Below are 23,048 nucleotides of genomic sequence, written 5' to 3'. Positions count from 1 at the left end.
ACTAAATAGTACTTACTTCACCATTGGAGTATTTTTCTATGTTTTTACATATGACCTGCACATTGCATCTTATTTGAGATACCAGAGACGTCTACATCCGCATATATATTTAGACAGGGATTTTCCGTCCATGCGTGTTACAGCTGAGCTCTAAGTTAGCTCTATCAAATGTGAGTGACATTACATAAGAATATCTCAGTATTCACTCACTGAGCATACCATATTGCACTATTGTTTTTCTTACTTTTTTGTTTTTGAGGTCAATTGTGTGTATAACTTCAAAAAGATTTGTGTACGTATAAATCTTTTATATATACTGTTTGTGGTGCAGTCTCCTCCTACTTTCTCTTACACTTCAAGCAGTTATTGTCTGCAAACGATTCTCGATAAAGTATTAAAAATGTATATTTTATTTATGATTGTGTTATATTTGTCCAATTACACTTGAGCCCCCGAAATATGGGGACTGTGTATGAAAATGGTTTCAATTCCTGAATGTTTCATCCACTATTTTTGTTCAACCCCTTGAATTAAAGCTGAAAGTCTGCACTTCAGTTGGCTCTCGGTTGTTTCATTTCAAATCCATTGTGGTGGCGTACAGAGACAAAATTATGAAAATTGTGTCAGTTTCCAAATGTTTCCGGAACTAACGTATCTTCAACTTTTTTGCTGACTTAGTTAAAGCTTATATATGTTTATACAATGTTCAATAATCAGAATTATTTGATTTCTTACTTGGGGTCTGCCGAGCACCACTACCTAATTCTCTTCTTCCCCGAAGCTCTCAGAGCTTAGCTCATTGGCTGAGAGCCAATGGCTTAGTGCAGGAGAGATAATGAAGGCTGCTACCATTTTTTAAGGCTCCCAGTAGCTCATGGGCTAAGGCAGCAAGCTGTGCCTGACTTTAGCTTACAAGAGTGCCTCTTTAAGGGAACACTATAGACCAGGCTTTCCCAAACTCCGGCCCTCCAGATGTTGCTCAACTACAACTCCCATGATTCTATGAATGAAATAGATAGGCTGAGAATCATAGTAGTTGTAGTTCAGCAACATTTGGAGGGCCGGAGTTTGGGGAAGTCTGCTATAGACACTGTAAATGCTTAATATGACTGAAGTGGTTATAGTGTCTGGACTCCCCCAGTGCCATCCTTACATTTAGAATTGTTAATGTTTTAATACTTTTCTCAGCAGGGGAAATAGGGAAAAAGATTAATTGCAAAATATTAGATGAATTGTTTTTCTTTGTTGAATTAGAGACATTCACATGGGGACCACAAATTTAAGTCCATTAGAAACATTTACCAGCTCCACTTTTTTGCCTACCATTTCCAATTCCCTCATCAACTACCACCATTTTCCGGTTTAATGAACAGCCTTCATAGTTTAACATCCTGCAAGTGCTTTTAATATTCACACAAAGCGAAATTATGCCTCCATGTTTCCTTGTTTATATCTCTGGACTGATTTTATGCTTTTTTTTTTGTGTGAGAGCAGGACGAATAGCCTCTCTAAGTAAATATAGCTCTGTGCGTGAGATATTATTATTACAAATCTTTCATTCATGCCGCAGTATGAGGCAGAGTCGAGTACTGTAACAGTGGGATTACAATCACCTCTCAAAATGAAAGGACAACTGTCAGCTCAAAATATTTTTTACATGAAGAATATGGGTAAAACACAATCCCCCCTTATCCCTCCCCAACAATTCATCCCTAAATTTAGTATGTGACAGAATGCTCCAGCCATATACATGCATCAGTCAGACAGTGCTTGAAAACCGATAGTATGTCTCTATGGTCTTCCGTGCTTCTATACAGGGAGTGACGCAGGGAGGATTATAGAGACTTACTGTTGGCTTTCAAACACTGTATGACCCAAGGAGGGGATGAATATTTTTTTTTTTTTACATATACTTCATTTGAAACAAAAATCCTTTCAATACTTGATGAAAAGATTGTTATATTAAAAATATTTGAAGGTGACAGTTGTCCTTTAAAAGGAATACTAACTTTTATTGATTAGAATTGAATAACAGAAGTGTATTATTTTTAAAAAAATGAAGGTGTTTCTTCACTAAACTTAGAATTGAGAGGGGAAAAAAAAAATATATATATATACAAAAAACACACCAATATCCTCCTTGGCTATGTTTTTCCCAGCTGGCTATTTTGGGCAACAAACATTAACTCCCTTGTTAATTCTCCCCAAATGCTGGTTTTGTGTGAATAAGCTCTAATCCCATTTGACAGCGCTACGGAATTTGTTGGCGCTATATAAATAATAATAGCCAGTTTAAACCTCCACAGATATTCTCTTTATCTCAGTGAAGTGTCATGTTATGTTAATTGTGAAGTGACCTCTAGTGGCCATTTTTACCTTGTAGCAAAATACGGATCAAACTAACACAAAGAAAGTAATGTAAATATTAAAGCAACGTTAATGAAAGTAGTGTAAATATTAAACCCGGGGTTTAAGACTGGAGCAAAAACAGAATCCCATTCTCTTTTTAATGGGTCCCCTTTAAAACAGGCACTAAAGTAGCACTAGAGACACATATGGCATCGTAAAGTGTCCAATTATGGGGTTTTACAGTTTGGATTACTAAGCTATTCTTCAATTACAGAACAAGTCACCAAGCTAATGCCATGTGAAAAAAAGTCCTTAAAATAGATTAAATATATGGAACATGGAGTTAAAAAAAAAATAGTGCAGAGCAATAATAGTTACTGATGCAAAATATGAGAATAAAATACATATATTTTTGTTTTTCCTCAAAAACAATTGTACCGTTGCTCCACCCAATTCAGCTCCCTTTTTCAATAAGAAGAAAGAGACAGTATACCAGGAAACATACAGCTGTAAATTGTGGTAGCGTTCTCTTATAATTTTATTCAGGGGTCCTGAAAACATATAAAAAAAAAATAAACAACTATTTTCGTAAAATAATAGTTAATGAGAAGGGCTCTGGTATAGGTTTCAACAGAAAGGTGTAAGGCTGTGTGTACTCTAAAACTAAGGAATAGTGTTTGGGCATTTTCCAAATACTCATTCACATGCACATACTTCGCTCATTCTCCTCATTCATTCACCTCTAGCAGCCATCTGAGCAGTGGCCACAGGAGGTGTCCCTAGGGGGTAATGTAAACACTGCCTTTTCTCTGCAAAGGCAGTGTTTGCATAAAAATGCACAAAGGAAATGATTATACTCACCAGAACAAATACATTAAACTGGAGTTGTTTCGGTGACTATAGTGTCCCTTTAAATAACAAATGCAAACACTGTTTTTTTTAACAAATGGCAATGTTTATTTACATTTATCAGTCTGCAAGGAAAGGTTCTTTGCACAAAAAAACATTACACGGATGTAGTTGTTTTGGTACTTAGAGTGTCCCTATAATACTTTAGATTCCTGGGTTTGCTCTCGAACTCAACGTGGTGCTTACAGTAAATGCAGCATCTCTTTGCAGTTATAACTAAAATGCCTGGTTCATGGCATGTTATACTTATCCTCCGATTCTCATTTTGGTCTTTTGCGTTTGTAAATTGTAAGAGCTCTTCAATCAAAAGAAAAGACAGGATTTGGCGATTGACTGGATGAGAGGGGTGACTGAGAGGTTGCAATCAAAGAGAACGCCAAGGCAGCCAGTGAGGTAGAGTTTATAGTAGTGCCGGAGATAGACAGAGGCGTAGCAGAGTTTGGAGGAGGAAATAAAAGAACATCTGTTTTGGAGAGATTGAGTTTAAGGAAGTGAGCTGACATCCAGTTAGAAAACGAGAGGCACTCAAAACACGATTCAAGAGGGAAGGAGAAGATTAGAAGATATATTTGAGTGTTATTAGTATAGAAGTGATATTGTAAGGCAACTAATTAGTTTACCAAGAGATGTATTATAGATTGAGAATAGTAAATGACAGAGGATAGGACCTTGGAGAACACTGTCAGAGAGGGGTCGCGGTGGAGAGGCAGAACCAGAAGAGGAGACCCTGGAAGAGCGCTATGAGAGGTGAAAGTAGATCCAGAAAAGAACAGAGTCTATAGAGTCTCTTAGACCGCGGTTGTGAAGGATGAAAAGGAGTAGTTGATGATCAACAATGTCAAAAGCAGCATAGAAGTCAAGGAGAATTAGAATGTGAATTAGAAGTGACCACAGGAATTAGGTAATTGGAAACTTTGGTCAGGGCTGTTTCAACAGAGTGATGAGTGCGGGATCCAGATTGAAGCAGGTCAAGCAGAGAGTTAAATGCAAGGAAATATGTCTGTTTACAACTTTCTTTCTCAAGGATTTTGGAGGCAAACCGTATCAAGTACATAGGGTGGTAGTGGAATTGGAAGTCGGGGTTAAGGCTGGGATTAAAATATAAATCAGGGTTATAGTTGCATGTTACATATTTAAAGGGTACAATCAATACACCAGAATAGAAGGAGATGTTTTATATTTTAGCCAGAGGTAGAGCAAGAGGAGACAGAATGCAACCAAGAACGGAAGGGAATATGACTGAGGGAACAGCTAGTGGAGCGATGCAGAGTGGAGACATCAAATTGTACCGGATTAGAAGGAACCTAGTCACCTAGTACACTTCCACCCATACGATCTGAGCCTGTCCTGGAAGGCTCATTTCCATGTGACTTGGACACCTTTAGTCCACTCTTGACATTTGATTGGATAATACAGATGTATTTAAAATGTTTGTAATAACACACTTTCACTGGCATTTTTCCAATTATATTCCAATATATATTAAATTTCCATTATATTAGAAACCATATGATAGTGGGTTAATTTACCATTAGAACATGTAATTCGGAAAAACATTAGTACATAACCTCATTCTGAAATGTTTATTTTGGTAGAAATGTTTGAGCGGCGATACGGAGGAATTTAAGGCACAAGACTGAGACTGTTTGCAATCTTTTTATAATGTCAACAACCAATAATACAAAGAATACTCAACAGGTTCACACAAACTACAGGGCATAAAAATATTCACTTTGGGAATATATGAAATACAAACACAAGCTTCTATTTAGCTGCTTTGCTCTACTTCTTGGCACAATGTTACAGACTGGAAGCATTCTAGAGAAGGATGACGAATACATTTTACAGTCCATTACTGGGCTCCTGCAGTTCCTGTATAATATGTGAAATTGGCATACACCTGCTTCAGAATCTCTTTGGAAACACAGCTATGGAGAGTGGTCGTGCTTCTAAAATAAACATTGCAAACCAGTAAAATTTAAATTAAAAAGAATGGATGATTGACAGTTCTGTTTGCAAAGAGTTTCTCTAGCAACTGCAGATCTTAGTGGATTAACCTTAGTGGAGAGAATACGTACAGTGTATCCACTGAGCTTACGGTAACCAGAGGCTTTTGGATTTAGCAGTCTTCATGTTGAGTAGTGGTATGTTTTCTAGAACACTAGTTTGTTATAGTATGGCCCATATTGTTCCAATGATACATTATCAGAGGCACTACAGAGTGTCCAAATTAGCTGTATACCACAAAGTATTAGAGTTGACATGAACAGACATTATATCATGTCCTTGCTCTTCAAGTAGGGAAAAGATTATGGCTAACGTGATTAAGGATGAAGGAATTCATTATGCTGTGGGATATTAAAGAGTTAAATTCCTCCCCATGGAATCCCTCCTTTAACACAGGTGAGATTGGCTCCTGGCATGCAGTTTGAGGCCATATTCATAGAATTTAGTGGAACAAGGTGATAATGTAGAACAGAAACTGATCCAATGTCCACAGGTAGCCACACTGATTCTTGTTTTACAGTACAGTGTGGGTTAATATTCCCTCATGCTTTTAGAATAACCACAATTTCATGTGTTGTGCTTGAAGAAGCAATACATCCAATCTGTCTGGCAGTTTAGTGCAATTAAGAAAAAAAGGTTAGTCAAAAAACAAAAACACCAAAAAACCCCCCCCCAAAACAACAACACTCAATTGTGAAGTCACAATTTGATGCATTCATGTGAGCCATCAATGATTTAACCATCATAGTTCCTCTAAAATGTCACCAACACATCTTATCACACAGCAGTAACAGAGGTCATATAGGTGTACATATAGTGGAATGCTATGTAAATAAATTGGCAATGAAACTAGTCAGGCTGGCTAAACTCGTTACACATTTATGATTCTCTATTGACAGTACATGTAAAATCACAAGAGCTTGAGCAATATTAAGTACTTTTGCATTTTGCAAGGAATAACACTTCTTCTATTGAAGTACCACTTAAGCAGTCCACCTCCATATGGATTAAACTCGATGTTTTGGGTTCAGCAGCTGCTGGAACCCTGCGGGAGGGGAAAGCCTGCCAGGCAGCCCATCGGACCATAGGGAATCAAGATTACAGCCTGCCTTTATGCACAGCTACCAAAACGAGCAGCACTGCATGTGGAAACACAGTCTTACCCCATCAACGCACCCCCCCTTCACAGACAATGTCACACTCACCCCCCCCCCTCCCTCCACACTCCTGCTCATACAATGGCACCCCCCACAGACTGTAACCCTCACCATACACAGCACTGTTTTACACTGTTGAAAACTAGGGACAGCATCTACACACTAAAACCACTTCATTAAGTTAAAGTGGTGTTGTTGCCTAGGGTGTCCCTTCAACTGTGTTTTACGTCAGTAAAGCAAGCCGTGTAGTTTCTTAGAAATGGTGTATACAGCAGCCTTGGCAGGTTTCGGATACATTCGCTTACAGTACACTTCTAATGCATCACAAATATTAATTAATACAGGATACGTCTGGAATCCGGTTTCTACTTACTTGCTCATTAGGAAAGTCTTGCAACTAAACAAAGAGGTCCATGGCCAGGATAGCCAACTTTGTAAAAGAAAATACATTCATAGTACATAGATAAACACTTACAAAATGTATGTAATGTCTAAAATGTTACAAAGTGTATGCCAAAAGAAAACAGTACATCATAAAAATCCCCAACTTCTTGAATTACCATCTAAAGAATTAAGTTACCCTTTGTTACTATACCAAGATGCGGTATATAACAGCCAATTACTCTACTGAATGGAGGGGTCTAGACCAACCACCACCACTGCAAACCTATTCTTCAAAGTGTCTTCATGCCATTTCACATTTTGCTTGAGTTTCCCCATAAACTTTTTGTGCAGAATTCTTGGCTTAGAAGTGGTTTTCATACATAACAAAAAAAACATTGATTTTGCAGACATGTACACATACATAAACAGGCAGTTTATTGAATTAAACCTCAGTTTTGCCTTCTCTATATTTCTCATAAAGAATGCAATGAATAGTGGTGGAACTCTGCTAAATCACATCTGTCTTTGGGGTGCTTTCCCATTCTCTTTTGCATAGGACGGTAGAGTGCGCAACACGTTATTTTCCACAATAATACAGCTCGGTTTTAATGACTGGCATGATTCAAGCTCAGGGGGGAGGGCTTCTAATTGATTTCCAATAAGTTCTATTTTAATGAGGTTCAACAGGTCACCAACTTGAGAGGAGAGGGTCATCAGGCTGTTTTTCCCAACAAATAAATACTGAAGTTTAGTGCACTTAAACAATCCATCCGGAAGCAGGTCAATCTACAGAAGAGAGAGAAAAAAAAAATATTAAAAAGAGGCTGAAAAAGATCTGAAATTCTCTTACCGCTCAAACGTAGTAAAATGTACATTGCCGCAGATATATACCACCTTACACTAAGCACTGCAATTATTTATATAGCCAACATATTCCGCAGCGCTGTAACAGCTCCAGGTTTCTGAAAAAAATCATGAACAATCCTCGCGTTAATGTGCAAACTGGATATAAAGCTCTTTATTGCTGGCCCCATGCTCTGACCCAGTTCTTACGGTCAGTCCATTAGTGCTATTTTCTTAACATAATATCCTATTCATACTCTGTAAAATAAAAATTATTTTACCGTCTGGATTAACTCTACTGTATTTTTATAGATCTGGTCCCTGGGTTTATTTTATGGGGACAGGGATTAAGTTGCATTTTAAGATCTTGTTTTACTACATTTCAATTTTCTTTAAAGTGTGTTTGCTTTAAATTTTCTTCCAGTATATCCCAACATACTTCCGCAGTTTTATTTAGCTATTGAATACTGGGGAGAATGTTAGCACGTAATAAAAAAAGGTTAAGAGCTAATAAAAATTCCCTAGTGAGTTAATTTGAATAAAAATACATTTAAGAGGTTTAATCATAAGTTAAACAGTTGGTTATAGCCAAGTGTAAATGACATATGTATAATAAAATGTATATACAGAGACTTGAATAGAACACTTTACTCAGATATAGTATAGCTTGTTAGAATGTGCATGACATTGTGCCGGTGTTATTGCCAATCCATAGTTTATCTTAGAGATGCATTGGACTGGTCAAGAACGATTCGTCCTAAATTCATTAACTGGACAATGCAGAGTGATGACTTTCCTATTAAACACTGGGCAAAAAAAGGGGGCATGGATCTTTATTAGCTGCACAAGTTCGCTCTGCAGTTGATGAAAGATACAGATTTGGAAGAAAAGTTTTTTAAAATATTAGAAAATGCTCCCCACCCCCACACACTTAATAATATGCATTAAAACATGTATTTAAATGTGACTGTTAACACAAGCTAAACAAATCATAAATCATTTTTTTTTTTCTTTTTTACCGTGTTATCTTTATTAATGTCTTTGACTCTTGATAGTTTAAGGCAACAGAGCATGACAGTTTTTAATAGGCATTTAAATGGCATAGTTTTGGTAAGCCTTGCTTACATTTAAAAATTAGCTAAGTCACGGGTTTGCAATTGTACAATAATATACGACAAAATTACGTCATTAGACCCTTACCAATGTCACCGGAGTGTACAATGCATTGAAAAAGGCATGGCTGATACAAAAGACAATTTAAACTATGCAAGTTGTCTGGAGCTAGGGTACAATGTGCCTGTTTCAACCAGGAGAGACCCAATGAACTAGCAGGAGGATCCAATTGTAGGTCCTTACCTAGAGCTTAAAAACCACTGGTTCAACTGGATGCTATAAGCACACAACTGTAGCATGGTAAAAGTTATGGTGTAAACTGTAGAGGATATTATGCTTCCCATCTACCTGCCCAACACTGGTAGGCAACGGAGTTCATTTTTATTTTTTAAACTATTTGCATAATTTTTGATAGCTATAGCAAGTACTAAGAAATATGTGTATGTGTGTGGGGGGGAGGGGGGATGGGAGGGGCAGGATGGAGAGTGTACACGGTTCCTTTAAGGTATACCTGTCACAGGCAACTGGTGTTTGCATACCATAATCGATGTCTCCATTGCATACCATAATGTACCATAATGGATGTCTCCTACAATTACTAGAATATATATATATGGTTCAGAGACCCAGAAACCCACTGTACATTGATTAATTAGTTTGGAAGTAAAGAAACAATGGAAGCTGTTTATTCAACATTATTCCGAGGAGTTCTTCCAAAGCGCCATAATATAAACACACATGCTAGCAAGTAAAATAGTTATTTATAAACATGACATTCTGCAGGTATTATAAATCTGACATCTCATTGTGTTAGTTATAAATGATGCACTAGGCCCCAATCAAGCACAATCTTCAAAATACCCTCAGGACAATCCCGGCTGTATTTAAAACAGCCAAGAAACTGTATTGGTGATTTATATATTACGAAGCATTACATATAGTTATAAAGCTGAAAAGAGACATGCGTCTATCAAGTACAGCTTTTCTCATATTTGTTTTTTTGCTGTTGATCCAAACAAGGCAAAAAAAAAAACAGTTGAAGAACTTCCAATTTTGCAACAAACTAGGAAAAAATCCTTTTTGACCCCCAGAATGGCCGTCAGATGTCTCCTTGGATCAAGCAGCTATTACCACACTAATTAAAAATTATACCCCTGTATATTATATTATGTTTTTGCAAGTATTTATCCAACTGCTGTTAAAACATCTGTAAAGAATTCTACATCCTTCATGTTCTTACTGTAAAAAAAATAAAACAAAAAACGTTCCTTTGCCTTAGACTAAAGCTTAATGAGTGACATTGTGTCCTATGTATAGTCCTGTTTAGGAACGAATTTCTAGACAATGGTTTGTACTGGCCCTGAATAGATTTGTATAATGCTATCAATTCAAAGTGCTAACCCAGGGGTAGGCAACCTTCGGCTCTACAGATGTTTTGGACTACATCTCCCATAATGCTTTAACAGCCATATTGCTGGCAAAGCATCAAGGGAGATGTAGTCCACAACATCTGTAGAGCCGAAGGTTGCCTACCCCTGTGCTAACCCATACCTAGAAAGCACTGAATAATCTTAGCCCCTCTTATATCTCCTCACAGATCCATAGGTATGCCTCTTCTCGGTCCCTCCGCTCTGCCCGTGACCTTTTTCTGTCCGCTGCTCGCACCTGTATGGCCAACTCATACTTGCAGGACTTTTGGAATAGCCTGCCTACCACCATCAGACTCTCCCCTAGTCTTCAATCATTTAAGAAGGGCCTTAAAACTAATTTCTTTAGAAAAGCATATGGTCTCCCAGACTAACCTCTACCTCACATACCTGCCTTTTGCTCTCTCCTAAAGGGCAGCACTCTACTCTCTCCTCCAGCTCTGCTGCACTCCCACCTAATTTGACTTATTTTCCCTGTCCTAATGTGTTTTATACCCCACTTCCTATAGACTGTAAGCTCGTTTGAGCAGGGCCCTCTTCAACCCTTCGTTTCTGTAAGTTTTCTTGTAATTGTCCTATTTATAGTCAAATCCCCCCTTTAATAATATTGTAAAGCGCTACGGAATCTGTTGGCGCTATATAAATCGCAATAATAATAATCATAACCCCTCTGATGCGTGTTTTTCCCAAACTAAAGAGATTTGAATTTGTTAACCTTTCTTCATAGCCAAAATGCTCCATTCCTTTTATTGTAATTACATTTATTAATTTCCACTATTTCTACCACAATCAAGAGCAAGTAAAGGGAGGTAGGATCAATCATTAAAGGAACACTGTAGCGTCAGGAATACATGTCTGCTTTCCTAACACTAAAATCCTGGTGCCCCTTATTATTCCCCCTCTCCAACCCCCCCATTACTCACCTTTACTCCAGTGCAGAGTCTCCCTCGGTGCTGCCCTGACTTCCTCATGCCAACCCAATATACAGATTTTATACGTTACACCTATTGAAAACAAACAATTACCAGGCTTTACTTACACTGTTTTTTGTCACAGCAAAATACTGAAGATTCTTCAAAAGCTGGATTTCTTCAGGAATAAATGATAAATTGTTATAGCTCAAATCTAAAACCCGCAGCTTGCTGCAGAGGAAAAGCTGAAGTGGTAGAATTTCAATGTTATTGTTATTTAAATAGAGTTGTTCTAGACTTGCCAAAGCACCTATCTGAAGTGGAATATAGGCAATGGAATTATGCCACAACTTCAAAGAGGTCAGTTTCTGTAGATGCTGAAAGCTAATTATTTCTTCAACTGTTTTAAAATTATTTCCTCGGAAGTCTATTTCTCGCAGTTCACTCAGACTGAAAATAGAATGTGGAATACGTTCTAAGTCACAGCTGACCAGTTCTAAACATGTGAGGTTTATCATCCTTTTTAAACTAATTAAGATCATCAGTTTATTTCCTTCATTATTGATGGACAGCTTCTCCAGTGAGGGCAACAGGTCCGTAACCACTTCTGGAATGCGGGGAATGCTACTCTTCAAATACAGCGATGTCAGATTCTTTAGTTCCTGAAGACCATCAATGCAGGTAGTACTGTAATTATCAAGAGATCCTGCGATATGAAGCTCTTTTAAATTTTTTAAAAAGAAAACCCAAGATGGGATCTTTTCCATTGCAGTAAATTTCAAATGCAATCTTTCCAAGTTCTCGGCTAAAAAACTCAGGGCCTGTAGATCCACAGTAAGTGTTGAGTGATACACATGAAGTTCCTTAAGGTTGACTAGCTGGGTTATCACTGGGGTAAGTTTGGCATCTGTGATAAGCTCTAAGCGCAGAACTTCAATTTCATTGAGTTCAAAGACATTGTCTGGTACCCCACTCAACATAAAAAGATGAAGTTCTATGTTGTCCTTGGAATTTCGTGTTAATTTATTTCTAAGCATGTCTACAGTCCATTCATTGTTGAGATTGATCTGTTTCAGTTTGTTCTCACTAACCTCGGACAAAAATATTGAGAACCGTTTAGCGTACAGTGGATCATACTGGTCTGCCAAGTGGAGAATGAAGGCAAAGTCATTTTGGACATCAGGGATATCACTGTAATTGCTTTTTTCTCTCACGGCTTCAAAAGAATATTGTTTAAGAGAACTTCTTAGCATCCACCACAAACTATAAAAGCAGGCAAAGCCATACAAAAATACAAGAAGAACATAAAATGTAGCCAAAACTTTAAAAATTGCAGCAAGAGAGTAAACACATTGGTACCTCTTGTAGCCAGTAAAAGCTTCAATGTCAACAATGCAGTCAATTTCAAATGTTATATGTGTCAAAAAATAAGATACGTATGTAATAATTACGAGCAGCGCTATTACTTTAACCACAATTTGCTTCATATACAATCTATATATAATGTCCTTTTGTTCCACGTGAAGTCTGAACCTGCGCACTTTCTCAAACAAGGCTTTGGCTTGTTCACCTTCTTTTTTGTCTAGAACACTTGAGGCATCATCTTCCACTGTCGTCGTCTCAACTCCTGGCTGCAGAGACTGTTTGGTTGCATCGTCTTCTGCACTGTATGAAGACGATGTCAAGAGCCGTGATCTTTTGCGTATTTGCATTTTTACGGTTTGCTCAGCAACAGTCTCAGACAGAGCCCTCGTTGTCCATGGTGAATCAAAACATTTATAAAGGATGGCTACAAAATGTTCCAATCTGGAACTTGTGCTTGGGTAGTGAAGCCAGAAGTTGCTACAAATTGCAAAGATTATAGTGTGCAGAAACACAAGATAAGGAAAAAATTTTGCAAACCAGTGGAGTTGTTTCTCATAACACACTGCATCGATATAAGCATATTGTTGTCTGTGGAGATCATTTTGAATTCCAGCGGGGTGGTTTGTTTTTCCTAGGGGACCAGCTGATAAGTTGATCTTTGTGATGACTTGCTCCAGTGGGTGAACACAGTGATTGTCTGCTTCCGCCTTACACGGAAGGCATAACATCCTGCTCTGTGTAAGCTGCAGTGCACCAGCTAGAACAGCAATCATCAACATTACCATTGTGATATAATACCAAAACACATCCCACCACGGCTTCAAAATATGATAAGATGTTTGAGCATCGGCCAAAAATCTCAGCTCTGTCACAGTTATCATGGCTTCAAATAATGAGAACTCTGGAGAGAGAAAACAAAAAACATTGATAAGAGGCAGGTCCTTTACCAGAGGGAACTGCACGGTGATGAGATTTTCTAGTAAACATCTGTTCTGGACTTCCTTACGGACATTGAGAGAGGGATATCTATCTAGTGGTAGAGTCACTGCCATAAACATTTACGTTATGAGGACCTCTTGGTGACTTAACAGTGCATGCAATTTACTGCTAGGTAAGGGTATTTTGTTCCAATACATTTGATAAAAGGTAAAACACACTTGAATGTGTCTGTTTTTTTTCCTGTGAGGTTTTAAGATACCCACATACTCCTCAAACATTGTAAACTATTAAAATAATGTATTGGGTCTCAGAGAGACACTTGGAAGATATGTGCATACCAGGAATGCTGGACTTCAGCATCAGTATCAGGGCAACCATTTAGCATAGCATTAATGCCCAAACTAATCATTAAAAATCGAAATATCTTCATCCTATATTTACCGCTTTTGTATATATATTTAAGAAATTTTACTCAAATAAGGAAAAGCCTTTTACGTGATTGTTACTACAATAATTCAGCTTCCCAGAAGTAGATATACTACCCATCCAACATAACAGAGACTGCATTAAGATTATCACAACTAAACAGGAAGTACTTTTTTTCCCTTGTAGTTTTACTTTAACATGAATAAATAGTTTAAAAAAACAACAAATGATAATTAACAACAACTGACATTAATTAGTACTATCGGAAAAAAAAGCCATTACAATTTTTTTTTAACTTTAAATGCATTCTGATACTTTTGCATTATATATGATATTTAGTACACACTATTACCGACAATATATAGGTCACGTGATTAAAGTAATTCAATTGACTATAATTAATTGGGGGGTGGGAAGAAGCTGAAACATTCAACTTTATAGCTGGGTCAATCTATTGTGGATCTCCCATCCCAAGGCCCGGGGAAATGTGATACAGCCAGTATTCAGCCACTCCTACCAGATCACTATACTGCTTAACTTACTGCTTCGGATAAAAAGCTGCAGAAATCTCCTCAATCTGGGGGTCTGCACCTTTTAAAGTGTTTCTTCATCTCTGCATTTGATTTCATTCCGGAGCAGATGGCAGCTTCATCATGACTCTCCTACTGACAACAGAAAAAGGAGGAAATGGTGAAGCTCACACAAAAAAATAAACCAGCTGCATAAAGTACTTTAAACATATTTTACCAAGTTAAAAATAAATAAAACAAACAAAAATCAAGTTTAAAAATAAATAAATACATTTAAAAAAAAATAAAAAAAAAATACATTTGTGTGTATCGATGTTAGCTAACCTAATCGAGGAGAAAATAAAAATAAAAAAATACATTAAAGAACATTTTCTTTCCTCATATTAGTCGCAGGTTAAATATTATGCATTAAAGAAGAATTGCCACCAGAAATCTTTTTTTATTATAGGAATCCTAGCAGCATGTAATGAAAAGAGATAGCATTTATTTTAAATGAAGTATATGTAAAAGTCCCTGAAAATCTGGCCCCTACTTTAACAGAACACTAGTTCCCTCTGCCATATTCATACACCTTTGGTCGGACTGAATTAGAATCGGACCGCTAGGCTAATGCTTCACTCCCTGCACAGCGCGGTGACGCCATCGGCCATCGCTCTGCCTTGTCCGAATTCCGACCGCATTGGCAATGCGCATATTTAGTAAAGCCAAATGCAGACAGAATTCTGTCGGTCTGACTGATTCTGTAACATTGGTTCAGATGACGTTCATCATCGGAAGCAATCTACAGCTGTGGGCAAAAAAAAGTTACAAATCATCGGCAGCGCAAGGGTTAATTATGTGATGGCTGACCAGCACTTGCTAGACAGCCGCCACATGGAAAAAGTAAATATAGGACCCACACATATTGCTAAAATTTGGCTTTGATAAATATGAGAATTGCCAATGCGTTGTGAAGTAGACCTCAATGTTTGCACTGGAGTACAGCTGTGATGTGAGCTCCTGGCACTGAAGGCTCAGGAGCAGAAGAGGACCGGCCAGAAGATTATGGCGGCAGCCACAAGGGACAGGTTCAGGTAACGTAAACTTACCTTTGCCGATCCACCATTGGCAACGTCACCATGTCAGGTCTGCTTTAATATCATTCAAAGAGCTTTACAAAGGATTTAGGGTTTCAACATATTAAAATGTCAAATACCGTATGTCATATAAATAGATATATCTCAAAATATTAAAAAAAAAAATAAATATCTTTCACTAAATTATTTTAAACATTCGTACAAAAAATAATAAATAGTCTGTAAAGCCATTCGGTTACTTATTGTGGCCTAAAGTTTGAAAAGCACTTTGAATTCCCGAAAATTCAGACTTTAACAAATAAACCCTGTTTGTGTGTCTCTGTACATTCACCAACCAACAGGAAGTAGAGGAATCAGTTTTGCAATAAGCAGTAAGTTTGCAGAACGGATATTTGTAACGAATCGTCATGTGTATTCAATTATAAAGTTACAGCTTATGTTACAACTATTAGGTTAAAAAAAACGAAAAAAACAATCCCCCCCCCCCCGACAAACTATTAATACATGTATAACAGCATATTCAGCATTGATAAACCAGGAATGAAGTAAGACAGCACAATGCATATTAATTATATATATATAAAAAAACGTCAACGAGAACTCTGCTCATAAGCTTACAGTCTTGGCTGTGTTGCACAAAGTCTCAATTTAAAATGCAGAGTAAAGTTCAGACGTACTCTGCAATACGACCACATATTCAACATCACTCTCACATGTTGCTTCTGCAACAGAAACACAGCTACATTATGTTCCGGTTATATCGGAGGGACAAACTGCTAATTACTAAGATTTTCTTTCCTTCAGAGAGAAAGGACCTGTAGTTAACACTTAAAATGCAGTCACCCATTGTACAGCGCTACGGAATCTGATGGCGCTATATAAATGGCGCTATATAAATAAAATATTTATTATTATTAACAGAACACACGTACATTAACTGGACTTTCCAGACTAAGCCACCTTTAGACGTGCACAGTATCCAGTTAAAATGGAGTTATTTTCAGGATTAAATACCGAATACTACCCTTGTGTAGAAGCAGGCCTTGGGAATGTGAAGTCAATGCCCAATGACAACAACTAATGTTTCCTGGATAATGTCACAGATGGATATTTTATTCCTTTGGCCAAATATACTCTGGGAAGAGACAGAGCATGGAAACAATTGAGATAATCCCACGGGAAAGGCTCAGCTTCTCTTTTTCAGAGAGAAAATACAAATCTGCAGCAGCTTTAAAAAAAAAAATAATAATACAAGATGTCGTGCTCCATAAACACGCGATACAAAATAATGACCAAATAGCAGCAGATCAGTGACCTAAAAATTAATTAAGCCCCTAATTAAGACATTTCCTAAAGTAGGACTGTGGCGAGAGGATATTTATTTTACTATGGGCTGATATATTTCTCCAACCTGTTTAAACAAACACAGAGATATAGAAATAACATTACTGTTATCTAAAGTTGTACTTCGAGAAGTCCTTCACGAAACTCGGGAAATCATGTTTTCACAACCATCCCAGAGTTTCCATTTTCACATCCAAATGAGCACAAACAGGCATCGTGTTTCAGACTAAATACAGCATTTCAGCAGATACCCTTAGCAATCGACACTATTTTTAAATACAGCTTTTTTTTTTTTTTTTTTTTTTTAAGCCAGAGTATGAGCTGTGATCCAAAAAGGATCCGTGAGCAGAAACCAGCCCTGAACTGCAGTTTCCATCTTTTGGGTCCCATCAACATGGCGCCAGTTCTGGTCTGGTACCAAAAAGAGAAAAATATTGCAGATAAACATGAATAATCAATATATATATATATATATATATATATATATATATATACACACATATATATATATATATATATATATAAAAATGTGCAAGGTGCCTAAAGATATGTATCCGCCCACCTCAATAATACGAGTGTAACACGAACCATGGGAGTCAAGCCGGCTCGGGCGTTGCATGTATTAACAAGGTCCGCATCAGATGCTAGGGAACCAGGGAAATCTGACGACAAGTGGGCTACTGGAACAAACCATTCCTGGACACAAAGTGAGAGCCTAGACCTCATTGAGATGCAAAGGCTAAGAGAATAAATGCCCTATTTACCAAAATAATTGTTCAAAAAGTGTATGCACAGCTGCAAAGTGACCACAACATATCCACCCAAACCCCAGCCAGAGCAGAGATTGAACTGGAAGAATATCTGGAAGAAAGAAGCATCACGTTACACCAAGGCCAGGTGGCTACTAAATGGCCTGACAAAATTTGTTTGGAATCTAGGAGCCAGATAAAAAAGTTAGGAGTCAGTTTTTTCTTATTTTTATTTTTTAAGGGATACTATAGTCACCAGAACCACTACAGATTAGTGATGTCCCGAACAGTTAGCCAGGAACCGTTCGTCGGCGAACATAGCGTGTTCGCAGTCGCGAACATGAGCGATGTTCGGTCCGCCCCCTATTCGTCATGGAGGTGGGAGGGTCTGGGAGGGAGGGTCTGCTGCTGATTGACTGGAATGTGTCTGCTGACTGTGAGGTACAGGGTCAAAGTTCACTCAATGATGACGAATAGGGGGCGGACCGAACATCGCGCGTGTTCGCGACTGCGAACACGCTATGTTCCCCAGCGAACTGTTCGGGACATCACTACTACAGATTAATGTAGTTGTTCTGGTGCCTATAGCCTGTCCCTGTAGCCTTTTCAATGTAAACGCTGCATTTTCAGAGAAAAGGCAATAGTTACTAAAGGGTTTAGTAGGCAGCAATGTGACAGTAACTCGGACAGCCACTACAGAGAGTCCTGTGTCAGTGCTCTGCATGGAGGCGCTGAATGCTTCCCATAGAGAACATAAACAATATCCACCCAATGCTTTCCAATGGGAAAGCATTGGCTAAGCTGAGATCATAAAGATTGATGATCTCCGCTATGGAGGCGGGTCAAGCTGTGGCAAAATCAGCACGGCGTGGGGAAAAAAGGACACACTCTTTTTGCGCGTGAGGGAGCAGTAATCTACCTGCAGCTCCTCTCTGCTCCCTGTTGTGATGCCGGAGGCCGTAATGACATCATATTCTGGCTCCCGGCATCATTAAACATTAAGTGCGAGGGAGCTGCAGGAAGATCACTGCTCTCTCGCGTGCTACCTCTGCCGACCACCTCCATGCTCCCCAAGGCAGTCAGACGGCTACAACGCTCCCTGAGACAGCAGCCTCCATACAGCCCAGGGAGGTTGGCTACAATACTCTCTGAGCTGGCTGCCTCCATACAGCCCAGGGAGGTCAGCTACAACGCTCTCTGAACCGGCTGCCTCCATGCTCCCGCAAGAGGACGGCCGGCTCCATTGTTTGCCCAGTCATACACTTTGGGTAAAAGGCTGACAAATCCCAGGTGCCAGGGCAAAATTTCTAGTCGCCATGGGACCTGGGATTTGTAGAGCCTGAAAACAGACCAATGCATGCTTCCAGAACAGTGTCGCACATGAAGAGTTGGTCAGGTGGACCTAACATGATACACACCCACAGGATAAAGAAACTAACAATACTGCATGAACACCTAGGAGCACAAATAAACCAGCTACTAGCAACAGGCTCCCACCCTGACTGGCTAGCACAAGGCAGAACAACAATATTTACCTACAGACCAATTGCCTGCCTCCCTACAACATGGAAGGTCCTGTCAGGCATCAGTCTCCAAGATCGATGGGCATATGAGTCAGTACATAAGCAATACTGAAAAAAGGGATTTGAAACAACACCAAAGATTCAACACATCCGGTAGATAAGGAACAGAAGACTGCAGTGATTGTGTCCATGTGACTAACATCAGGAAGAAGGAACATGAGAGTGTGGACTGAAAGAGGAGCAAGAAAGCATGCAGAAAGTGCAGAAAGAAAAAAAAAAATCACACACCTGGAAAGGTGTGAGAGACAATTTTAGATAAACAGAACTTCCAACATTTCAAACCAACACACAGGAACGCTTTAATTTTAGCAGTGTGTGGCCAGGGGCAGAGCTTTTCAGATAAATGTTATGTTACTTAATTAATGCAACTTAAATGTAATTCAGAACAAGAACAATGTATCTTATTTATATAGACTGATTTCTAAACACATTTATTGTAGTATAGATATACATACATGCACCTGTTTTTAAAAATACCTCAATAAAGTTTGAAATTTTAGGAAGAGTGTAAGTGCCAGCCTCCTCTCGAATATATATATATATATATATATATATATATATATATATATGTAAAGGCTTTGCCTGTAGTTGTGGGAGGGGCTTGAATTCCCTTAAAAGGGCTGCCAATCCCCTCCCACCTTACCGTGGACAGTCTGGCATGCTCTGGTTTGACGGCCTTCGGAGGGAATATATGGCGTTGCGCGTCATGACCCATAGGCATTAAGTCCCGATCCAGCTTCTCCTATACTCCAAACTTGTTTCATATGATATCCGTTCATGAAGCTGCCATAGCCTGGAGACCAATATGGTCCAGTCACACTGTCAGACATTATTCACATACACCATTGTACATAGGGGCCGATCTTCATCTCTGGTCTTAAGGAGACTATTAAGGGAAAACACGTGTATAGCTGCTTGCTAATTTTTCTCTTGTATTCACATGCCGGGTTTCACAAACGTCTCAGCAGACCACATTCATCGGTTTCGTTTCGGGGCCTAAGCCAGACACTACTCACCTCTTCCGGGATAGCTTACCGGCCCGCCATTCCGAGACATGCTCATGGAATAAGGTATGGTTTAACCTTGCACATCACATTTCTCACCTTACACTTTCAGTCGTCAAAGGTAAAGGGTGTTCACATATTTCACTAAGGCTGTAGGAGGGTTCAAGCTATTGACATGTTTGCTATGGAATCTGTTTTGGGGTTCACTTCTTTTGCCACCTTAAACTCATATAATCATTTAACACAATTAAACGGGATCTTATGGATATCCAACACCACATGCTCCTACAACACCCCAACGATACAGGATTCCTTTTATATTATCTGATAAAGACCTACTGAAAGGAATTCATATCCAAACACCTGTGCCATATCAAAGGCTACTGATCCACACGACATATTCATTCACTATCCAACTATGGATTCAGCTCCTGCGGAACACATGACCATACAACAATAAAACAGCCAAACCTCTAGCATACTATGGGTTCTTACATCCCATGACTTACCACTAAGAACCACAGACACCATAGTTAGACCATTAGGACCTATCTTTACATCAGCCTATACCTAGCCCTATAGCACATACGGTTAACATACCCCTATTACCTACTCTAAACTATGAGGCCCGGTAAAGTTCTGGATACTTATTGCACCACTTTACAGATACAGCCAGTCCAGCCATTTTCAGAACTTCATGGCTCCCATTCATACAGCATCTTAAGGTATGCTTCGTGTTCACTTACTGTTAACTAGGCTCGGCATATACAAACCTTTCATCAGGACACTCCTACCCCATTGGGGCAGCATTCTCAGCTTCCTTCAACCATATTCTAGCTCATGTCATCGGGACTATGGGATGCTGGACGTGCTCCACCTATACTCTTTACAGCCCGAACCAGTGGAAGAGGTAATACAAGCTTTTGTGACTTATCCGAATAAACGATTGTTGTTATATGATAAATTGGTATGGTATTTTCTTTTTGCCCACTTTTATTACAGGCCTACTGCTCTGTCGGTTCCGGCACACCACAACCGACTGGTGTAATTTGAATATGTCTATTGGTTAAATATACTAGGTTACACTATCATTACGGCTAGATTGCCCCGACCACAAATGTAAAGGCTTTGCCTGTAGTTGTGGGAGGGGCTTGAATTCCCTTAAAAGGGCTGCCAATCCCCTCCCACCTTACCGTGGACAGTCTGGCGAGTCACCCCTCCCACCGCTCCCTCTATTCATATCACCCTCTAAGGTGGGCCCACTTTTATTACAGGCCTACTGCTCTGTCGGTTCCGGCACACCACAACCGACTGGTGTAATTTGAATATGTCTATTGGTTAAATATACTAGGTTACACTATCATTACGGCTAGATTGCCCCGACCACAAATATATATATATATATATATATATATATATATACCGTATATACTCGAGTATAAGCCGACCCGAATATAAGCCGAGGCCCCTAATTTTACCCAAAAAAAATGGGAAAACTTATTGACTCGAGTATAAGACTAGGGTGAGAAATGCAGCAGCTACTGGTAAATTTCTAAATAAAATTAGATCCTAAAAAAAAATAATTAATTGAATATTTATTTACAGTGTGTGTATAATGAATGCAGTGTGTGTGTATGAATGCAGTGTGAGTGTATGAATGCAGTGTGAGTGTATGAATGCAGCGCGAGTGTATGAATGCAGCGTGTGTATGAGTGCAGCGTGTGGATATGAGTGCAGCGTGTGTATGAATGCAGTGTGTGTGTATGAGTGCAGTGTGTGTGTATGAATGCAGTGTGTGTGTATGAGTGCAGTGTGTGTATGAATGCAGTGAGTGTATGAATGCAGCGTGAGTGTATGAATGCAGTGAGTGTATGAATGCAGCGTGAGTGTATGAATGCAGCGTGGGTATGAGTGCAGCGTGTGGGTATGAGTGCAGTGTGTGTATGAATGCAGTGTGTGTGTATGAGTGCAGTGTGTGTATGAATGCAGTGTGAGTGTATGAATGCAGTGAGTGTATGAATGCAGCGTGAGTGTATGAATGCAGCGTGAGTGTATGAGTGCAGCGTGGGTATGAGTGCAGCGTGGGTATGAGTGCAGCGTGGGTATGAGTGCAGCGTGGGTATGAGTGCAGCGTGGGTATGAGTGCAGCGTGGGTATGAGTGCAGCGTGGGTATGAGTGCAGCGTGTGGGTATGAGTGCAGCGTGTGTATGAATGCAGTGTGTGTGTATGAGTGCAGTGTGTGTATGAATGCAGTGTGTGTATGAGTGCAGTGTGAGTGTATGAATGCAGTGTGAGTGTATGAATGCAGTGTGAGTGTATGAATGCAGTGTGTGTATGAGTGCAGTGTGTGTGTATGAATGCAGTGTGTGTGTATGAATGCAGTGTGTTTGTGTGTGTGTGTGTATGAGTGGTGTGTGTGTGTGTGTGTGTTGCAGAGCCTTGGTGGGGGATGGGGATTTTTTTATTTATTATTATTTTAATTTTTTTTATTATTATTTTAATTTTTTTAATTTAATTATTATTATTTTTGTAATATTATTTATTATTATTTTTTTTTTATTTTTTATTATTACTAATTATTTTTTTTTTCGTCCCCCCTCCCTGCTTGATACATGGCAGGGAGGGGGGCTCCTTCCCTGGTGGTCCAGTGGGATTGGCAGTTCAGTGGGGGGAGAGGGGGGCTGGCAGAGCTGTACTTACCTCTCCTGCAGCTCCTGTCAGCTCTCTCCTCCTCCGCGCCGTCCGTTCTGCTCTTCTGTCAGCTCACAGTGTAAGTCTCGCGAGAGCCGCGGCTCTCGCGAGACTTACACTGGGAGCTGACAGAGGTGCTGAACGGACGGCGCGGAGGAGGAGAGAGCTGACAGGAGCTGCAGGAGAGGTAAGTAACGCTCTCTGCAGCCCCCACAGCCCCTGTCTGTATTATGGCAATGT

General features: G+C 39.3%; 1 protein-coding gene across 5 annotated transcripts in view; it reads right to left on the bottom strand.

The window, feature by feature from the left end:
* Window positions 1-6,467: 6,467 nt before the first annotated feature.
* Window positions 6,468-23,048, bottom strand: part of LRRC8B (leucine rich repeat containing 8 VRAC subunit B) — a 37,821-nt gene continuing 21,240 nt past the window's right edge. For 2 of the 5 annotated variants that reach the window (XM_063428363.1, XM_063428364.1), the window contains exons 2-4: window positions 14,373-14,495; window positions 11,229-13,366; window positions 6,468-7,592 (exon numbers count right to left, since the gene is read on the bottom strand). In XM_063428363.1, the coding sequence (XP_063284433.1) occupies window positions 7,320-7,592; window positions 11,229-13,346 (2,391 nt within the window). In that variant the 5' untranslated portion in view covers window positions 13,347-13,366; window positions 14,373-14,495 and the 3' untranslated portion in view covers window positions 6,468-7,319. The remainder of the gene's footprint in view (window positions 7,593-11,228; window positions 13,367-14,372; window positions 14,496-23,048) is intronic. The other 3 variants (XM_063428365.1, XM_063428366.1, XM_063428367.1) reach the window with 2 other exon arrangements.

Source organism: Pelobates fuscus, chromosome 7 (genome assembly GCF_036172605.1).
Source record: "Pelobates fuscus isolate aPelFus1 chromosome 7, aPelFus1.pri, whole genome shotgun sequence".
NCBI classification, from domain to species: domain Eukaryota; kingdom Metazoa; phylum Chordata; class Amphibia; order Anura; family Pelobatidae; genus Pelobates; species Pelobates fuscus.
Note: the sequence above shows the minus strand (reverse complement) of the source record. Positions and strands in the feature narration are given on the sequence as shown.